The 8,842-nt window shown below is 32.8% G+C and overlaps 1 protein-coding gene across 2 annotated transcripts in view; it reads right to left on the bottom strand.

The window, feature by feature from the left end:
• Positions 1–5,623: 5,623 nt before the first annotated feature.
• Tk (Tachykinin) overlaps positions 5,624–8,842 on the bottom strand; it is a 209,286-nt gene continuing 206,067 nt past the window's right edge. For both annotated transcript variants that reach the window (XM_076413754.1, XM_076413746.1), the window contains 2 exons: positions 8,456–8,612; positions 5,624–5,798 (listed from right to left, as the gene is read on the bottom strand). In XM_076413754.1, the coding sequence (XP_076269869.1) occupies positions 5,657–5,798; positions 8,456–8,612 (299 nt within the window). In that variant the 3' untranslated portion in view covers positions 5,624–5,656. The remainder of the gene's footprint in view (positions 5,799–8,455; positions 8,613–8,842) is intronic.

Raw genomic sequence — 8,842 nt, 5'->3', positions numbered from 1 at the left:
TTCCATAATCCTGTTTTAGTGTTTATCTTGATAGAGTCTACTATAAGCGAGGTTAAGCCCCAATCAAAATTCTTTTATTCTTTACTAAATACACTATTGTACTAGAGGCAAGTTCTGTGTAATGACGACATATTACTAACCGTGTGCAATATGGCTAAGATGCATTCTAATTGATTTTTCTTAACATATTTTCTCCAGTATGTACAAAATCTTGAAGAAGTCACATCGAAGGAAACATTTTGAAACATTAATGACTCATTTCACTAATAGTTCGGATGGAATAAGTGTTTCTCTTGTTTCTTACATCATTTCTTTTTTATGTTATTTAATTTTTAGGATATCCCGTCCAGTTTCTGTCGTCTCATTCAATCACCTAACATACTTAATATGTTTTTCCAGTTCTGTTTAGGAATATCATTAAAATGAGAACACAGGGATATCTTTTTTTTGTCTAACAATTATTGTTCCAGTATGGATGTGATTTTTTAAATATAGTATTGCATGGTTGACTAGAGTCTTAAAAGTATTACAAAGTTTAGGAAGAAAATAACGAATGATAGAAGGTTGAAAGATTGTCATGTTATTATATATTTTATTTCAGTTTATATAGCTATTTTATAAAAAAAAAATCCTTAAATATATCATATCAAATGGTCAGTGTAGTTATAAACCGGTATATACATTAATAGTGTACAATAAAATTTACCATAGAAGTTTCTAAATAACTAGAAGAATAACATTTTAAATTTTAAATCTTCATCTATATGCCCAACATATGTCTCAATGAAGGGAGCTAACATTTCACCTACAAAAGAGTAATGAAACAACTATTACGAATAAGAAACTAAATTGTTACCAGTCTTTGCAACCTTTGCATCCATACGTGATGGACAAAGCCCATTAATGAATTGTCTACTCTCATCGCCTGGGTGACACTGTATTATTGCATCCGAGACCTGAAATGAATTTCAAACTAACCCCAAGAAAATGTGTAAAGTACCTTTATACTTTAACTATAGTACGCTCAATAAAACAGTGAACTCACGCCATCTGAATTGACGACGTCAGAACGTCGCAACGTTGCCACATCAACTTTAGTTTTAGTTCATTTTGGCTTTGACATACAACAAAATTCTAATCTAAATAAAATAATTAAACGAAAAGTCTGTTATCAAATCAAATATAATAGATTTTAACATTATAGTACATCTAATGCATATATTATCGAAGACTTAAAACTACAATTAATTATACAATTATTTGTAGGTTACGGTTGTGTTTTATTATATTTACATTTAAGTCTTTTTCATGCCATCTTTCTTGATAAAACTGTATTTAATCATTGTATTCTCTCTAATGTATTTGCCATATCTGCAAAACAGTTAGTATTCTTTCTCTACTCACACATTTTAACTAGTGTTGTGTCCCCAAAAAAGGAGCTAAGTCATCACCTTCTGACTACAGACCTATCAGCCTATAAGTTCCATTTCCAAGCTGGCTGAAAGAGCAATTCTTTATGCTCTCAATGATTTTACGAAGACAAACAATATCATTCCAGATGAGCAATTCGGGTTCCGCGCTAAACATTCAGCCGTTCATCAGGCCCATCGGCTGGCCGCAAAAATCAACTGTGCTTTTAACCGACGTGAAAGACTTGGAACGGTCTTCTTGGACCTAACCAAAGCCTTTGACAAGGTTTGGCACGAAGGCTTAGTGGCGAAATGCATCCGATTAGGTCTACCTGATGACCTAACAGCTCTTATCAAATCATTTCTGTCAGGACGATCGTTCCAGGTGAAGATTAAAGATATTCTCTCTAGACGGAAAACCATCGACGCAGGAGTTTCACAAGGCTCCCCACTGGCACCCGCTCTATTTAATATATTTCTTTCAGATATCCCTAGGAGACCACAAGTTGAGGCTGCTTTTTACGCAGACGACACTGCTTACTTTGCTTCTTCAAGAGTAGCACCGCACATCCGAAGCAGACTCCAAAAACAACTCAATGAGACGGTCCAGTGGTTACATTTCTGGAGGTTGCAGGTCAACCCACAGAAAACCCAGGCCATCTTCTTCCACAAGAAGCGTTTTGCACCGAGCATTTCACGTCTTAAAATCGAGAACGCCGAAATCTCATGGTCAGAAGAAGCCACCTATCTCGGTCTTGTCTTCGATCGCAAATTTAGGTGGAACTCCCACATTCAAAAGTCCCTCCATAAAGGTCAAGGTATTGTTAATTTGCTGTTTCCGCTTATCAACAGAGCCAGCAGGCTTCCTCTATCTATAAAATCTCCCCTGTACAAGATGCTGGTTCGATCAGTCGTTCTATACGGCTCCAGTGTCTATCTAAAATACGTCTCCCCTAGCCAGGTGGAACGTCTCCAAGTGTTTCAAAACAAAATTCTCAGGAGAATTATCAATGCCCCATGGTTCGTCAGGAACAATCAAATTCATAGAGAAACAGACGTCCCCCAAGTTCACGATTTTATATCCGAGGTTTATTCGAGATATTTCTCCACTCTTCGTCTCTCGGACAATAGATGTATTGCCGAGCTGGCCGATATTTTAGGCCAATAACTCATTCGGCTCTTCGTAGCCTCATTCTATCACAGCCGACACTACCCCGTCGTGATCTAACTCCTAATTGTCTCGACCTTCTCCGGCGAGCGATTAACTCATGTACCGCAAGCTGCGTGGTGTGATAACGACGCCACGTCCTTGCCTGGCCCTTGTGCCTCTTAACGGTGTTACCGGTTACGGGCACCCTCCTTACTAATAGTAAGAAGTATCAGTTAGGGTCATTGGATCAGCTGATAGGGTGGGGTTTAGTGGGTAGCCCAGAGGCAGCCTCCACATAACCAGTCCAACTCGCTTATTCTTGCGGGTCTTCCCGACCAGGTATCCTTAACAGGATTCCCCTACCCGGTTCCAGGCCAAAAAAAAAAATAGTGTTGGGAACTATCGACTGTTTAGTAATTGACTACTTTTTACTATTGACTGTTTCAGTCGCTATTTTTAGTTCGACAGATTTTACTACTTTTTACCAGTGACTGTTTTCAGTCGTTATTTTCGGTCTGACTGATTTTGTTACTATTTCTATCGACTGTCTCAATCGTCTACTTTTAGTTACTATTTTTGGGTCTACTAGTTTCATTCGACTGATTTTTAACGTTCTGGTTCTGTCGTCCTAGCCGCGACCTTGACAAAAATGTACCCAATTTATGCTTACATAGATTTATATGTAATATATATAGTTTTATGACTTTTTGGTAGTTTTCTTATAAATAACAATATATTGTATATTAATATTATACCATTTTGTTACAATATTTTTCAAGATTATTAATGTAATAATACTCTCTCGATTTTTGTTAAAAAATATTTCCGTTCAAGAATAAAAACAGCATTCATATCATTTCATTCAGATCATTTTTAGTTATGTCATGGATTAGTTTTTTTTTTCTACGATTAGGTATATATTTAATTTTTATTTAGTATTTATGGTTATTGTACATTCTTGGTTTTTAGGTTTTGTGTAAGTTCTATTGTATTGCCTATATTTATTATTGTATATTATTTTAAAATAGCAATTAACACATAAAATACAATAAAACATTTGAACATTCAAATATAAAAGTAATTCTACTTCGTTTAAAATTAAATTATAAATTGTATGTTATGTATTATTATTGTAATAGTATTCAGTAATTTTTTTCCTTTTCTTTTTTAAAGTTCGTTCGTGAAGGAATTTATACATCTCCGTCTAGCTTATACTACCATTGGAAAATATAACCATATATAAAATGAACTAGCCCAAGCAATTATCTCCTTCCTTTCCTCTCTCACAATTTATACAGGAAAGGATTCGTACATCCTCGTCTGACATCACAAATTAAAAAAATAGTCGAACCGTGCATTTGACTGAAAATAGTAATTATTATCGATTGTTTCGACTGTTTTGCGACTATCGGCTGTTTCGACTTTTTCAGTCGATAGTTTCCAATGCTAATTTTTAGGTATCCTGATTTTTCAGTTTACAGTACAGCTGAAAGTATAGAATATACATAATTATTAGTAAATTGTCAGTTTCTTAGGTAGGTGCTTCAGACAAGTTATTTAATTATATTTATAAAGCAAGTTATATTTCCGGTTACTTCTATAACCAGACCGATTACATCTTTTTAACTAAATCTAAATTTTATCTGTGTCGATAGAACAATTATTTTTTTACACTGGTTTACATTCGAATTCAGTCCATGTGTTTTGCGACTGTACAAGATTTCTCAATTATGATTCAACTGTTTTGATTTTACAGTTTTTTTTAATACATACCGTAAAAAATAAATGTTCTAATAAATATATAAACATGGAAATGAACTATCGACTGTTTAGTAATTGACTACTTTTTACTATCGACTGTTTCGTCGGTATTTTTTGTTCGACTGATTATGTGTACTTTTAGTTACCATTTGTGGTTCTACTAGTTTCATTCAACTGATTTTTAGTGTTCTGGTTACTATATTACCAACAATTTCGAAATTTAATAAAAATGCAAAAAATAATTCCTAATACACGACAATTCCATTCTTTTCAAACTAAGAAAAGTGTCAAAAGTAACATACAATATTTCCAAATACTATTTGACGTGAATAATTAGACAAAATCGTTAAATAGCGGTTAAATTCCGGTTACTTCTATAACCAGACCGATTACACTTTATTAAATAGGATAGTAGGTAAGGATATAACAAGTATTTTAAAAAAGTCAAAGCTATGCCTGTTGAAACACTATTATAATTTATTTTTCAGTATCAGTTTAAGTTAACAGAATATAGTCAAAATTTAAGCTACTTACAACATATACTATATCTTATAGCCAAACTTATCTGTATCTACAATATATTTCATAAATGAATTAATTTAATGTGCAGTTACGTTATAATACACAACATCCGATAGATATTGTCGAAACACAGAAGAAGATATGTCAAATAATTGCCAATTCGGAACGTTTACCAAGAAAACCATTAAGGAAGTGGGGTATACTTTTGTCTTAGGACGGAAATAATATTTAAATCGTTTAAAGGCTTCAAATTTTTCTATATCCAGCCTTTTAAGAAAAATTCAAGCATCACATCAACATACTAAAAAACTAAATTTTATCTGTATCGATAGTACAATTATTTTTTTTAACGGGTTTACATTCGAATTCAGTCCATGTGTTTTGCGCCCGTACACGATTTCTCAATTATGATTCAACTGTTTTAATTTTATCGTTTTTTTTAAATACATACCGTAAAAAATAAATGTACTAATAAATATATAAAAATGGAAATGAACATTGAAAACTCATACAAATCTGGTTGAAAATAGTGATTTATGTAACTATTTCCATTGATCATTCCCACTAATGGATACTTTCAATTTATCTTAAAATATTTTAACATCATTTATATATAGCAATAAGTATATTTTTTATAATATATATTTTAGTTATTATATAAGTCTATCCAGTTTGTCTAGAAGAAAAGAGGGTATTTTCCATTCAGTAATTGAAATCCTGGAATGAAACGAAACAAGCGTTATCGTATCTCAAAATATGTGATAGCGGTGAATGGACTTACAGTGAAAACCTTATGAGCTATGTGGAACAATCCTTACTGACTGCTTTCGGCTTCGTTCTGTTCGGTCAATAACAACATCAGTTGATTCCAGTCCAAGTCGTCACCGAACCTGCCGAGGTTCAAATCTGTCAAATAGTCTTCCGGTACTGTAATGTCATTGTAAGATTTTTTGCCCCTGAAAGGAATCATATTATTAATTAGGTTAGGTTTAGTACAATCTTTTCAATTTCAAGTTTAAGGGAAATTAATATCGTTTAATATATAGAGTCTTCTAGATTGTTCAAGATTTGAACTGATGGTAAAGTAGTGGCACAAAAAAAAAACAATTTTACAACTGTCAGTTGTAACTTATGAAATAGTGGGTAAATAACAGGTCTATTGAAAACTCTCCGGCCTACCATAGTAAAACACATTTTTCAACATAACTCCCTTCAAGGGTGATACACTGCTTATTCGATACCATTTTTGTAATACGATTTGTTCTTTGGTCCAAAATAGACCTCAGTTTCTGTGATCACCTCTTCATTCGACGAAAATTTCTTCCCAGCGAGCACTCTTTTGAGATTTGAAAACAGAAAATAATCAGATCTGGAGAATACGGTGGATGTGAATGCAGTGTATTGTCTTTGTGAAGTAGCACTTCCTTTTTCTTCAAGTGCGGCCGTTTTTCGGCAATTTCGTCCTTCAAACGGTCCAATAACGCTGTGTAATAGTCACTGTTGATGGTCATTCCTTTTTCAAAGTAGTCAATGAAAATTATTCCATGCACATCCCAAAATACAGACGCCATAACATTGCCAGCCGACTGTTGCGTTTTCCCACGCTTTGGAGCAGGTTCGTCGTGTGTAGTCCACTCGGATGACTGTCGATTGGACTGACTTCGGAGTTAAATGATGGAGCCAAGTTTCCTCTATTGTCACATATCGACGCAAAAACTAGGGTTTATTACGCTTGATCATCTTCAAACACTGCTCCGAATCCTCAACTCGTCGTCGTTTTTGGTCAAAAGTGAGCTCGCGCGGCATCCACTTTACACAGAGCTTTCTCATACCCAAATATTCGTAATTGATATGATGGTTCAGTGAGAGAGTCTGAGAGTGTCTGCTATTTCATTCAATTTCAATTTACGGTCATACAAAATCATTTTATGGATTTTTTAAGTGTTTTCGTCGGTAACAACCTCTTTTGGGCGTCCACTACGTTCACCACGTCTAATTTCACCACGTCTAAACTTAACATACCAATTCTTGATGGTTGATTTTCCTGAGGCAGTGTCCAGAAACTCGGCATCAAGCCAAGTTTTTGCTTCAACTGTATTTTTTCCTTCAAACAGCAATATTTTATCAAGACATGAAATTCCTTTTTATCCATTTTTTTCACAATAACAAAGGTTGCTTCACTCAAAATGCTCAAAAATGCAATAATTCATAAACTAATGATCCGATAGCTGTCAAACTTATACACGCATCTTTTGAGGATTAGGGCTAATTAAAAGCATAGGTATTTAATTATAGTAGCGCCATCTATGTGCCAGGCCGGGGACTTTTCAATTGACCTGTTAAGCTATACGATTGGTTCTTTGTAAGTATGTTCATTTCGATAATGAGCAAATAACGGAAAGTATCGTTATTTGCTCATTTCAGGTGGTAAATATATTGAATAGTATTTTATGATTGTTATTTTTAATTTTTTGTTGTCATCTACATTCAAATAGAGATAGGATAATGAATACTACACGCATTATAAAGAATTTTACATTCAACGTATCATATCATGCTCATAATTTGGCTACAACATTTTGTTTTTATTAAATTATATTATATTTACAACATAAACTATTTTAATAAAGTCTGTATCTGTAAAAATTAGTGAATTTCATTTTATGTTACATATTTTAGAAAATATGAGTTTTTTTAGCAATCTAGCATAGATTTTCGTTCAATTCACCTTACAATACATATATTTTGAGAGTTTCGTCTTCATCTGGGTGGTTAAAAAATTGTGCAGTTTTTCCATATATTTTTGTTGTCATTTTCGTTCAAGTAATGGTAGGTTAAAGCAAACTATAGGGATTATAAATACTTTTACGCTGAATCGAATGGTATTATAATAATTTTCCTACGATATTTAGTTTTTAAGTTATACAATGAAACGTGTATTTAAAAAAAATTTGAGCATTTCTGTTTATGTCACATATCTTAAAAATAAATTCTAAATTCTATAGTAATTTAACAAAGATTTTATTTACTTTCACCTAAAAATCTGGTCTTAAGTCTTATTCTCTCTTATTATTTTATTCTTGAAATATACATACAATTTACAATAACTGGCAACGTGGTAAAATCAAATTTTTAGTGCGCAATCAGGCGTTACTATGAGTAGACTTTTATATTAAAGACTTTAAGAACTTCATTGAAAGAAACCTAACGTAATATGGTTCTTAAAGTTAATTAATACAAAAGTTCTGCAAATAATAGTCATGTCTAAAGGAAATCAACCCAAAATATGTATTAGTTATTTTAGTACGACTATCTTGCTTCTACTTTGGCATACATATCATCATATAAGAATGTATAAAATGGCTTATAGTAATGACAAAATAAATCACAACATATCTATATAACCATTAAAGTCAAAATGAGTATAAGTTGATAATAAAAGATTATAGACAGCAAAGTACGATGTTTTCATTAATTTCCTGAATTATAAAAGACAATTATTTGTAATAAAATATATTTAAAATTAAATACCATGAATAACAATTTATTGGATGATCAGATAAATATGATAATACAATTTCAAGGTATATAAATGTATTTATGAGTATCCTACCTTACTCCAACGAATTTTCCTCTGAATTCGTAAGGGTATTTTTTGCCCCGCGTGCCAAAAAACCCTAAGGGATGCTTCTTTCCACGCATTCCGAAGAAACCAGAGGGCGCCCTTTTATCTTCGAAATATCCGGAGGAATTTTCAGTATCCTTTTTGTCTGAAAATGTTAATAATGTAATAAATATAATGCATTAATATCCGACTTTTAATTAAATCATAGATTTACTAGTACAATCTTTAAAAAAACTATAATGAAGTTCATATTTGGTTTAATCAAATAGCCGACTTACGTCACAGATGACGTGGAATATATTGCTAATTGCATTTTGTAAAAATGCAAAACACGCAGAGAATATTTCCTTCTCGTTTTACCCTAAGCTAGAAAGA

The sequence above is a fragment of the Rhynchophorus ferrugineus genome, unplaced genomic scaffold, assembly GCF_030347505.1.
Source record: "Rhynchophorus ferrugineus isolate W39M unplaced genomic scaffold, kcgeb_rfMv2 rfM1, whole genome shotgun sequence".
Lineage (NCBI taxonomy): Eukaryota > Metazoa > Arthropoda > Insecta > Coleoptera > Curculionidae > Rhynchophorus > Rhynchophorus ferrugineus.
The sequence above is the reverse complement of the archived record's forward strand: the minus strand, read 5'-3'. Positions and strand labels throughout refer to the sequence as shown.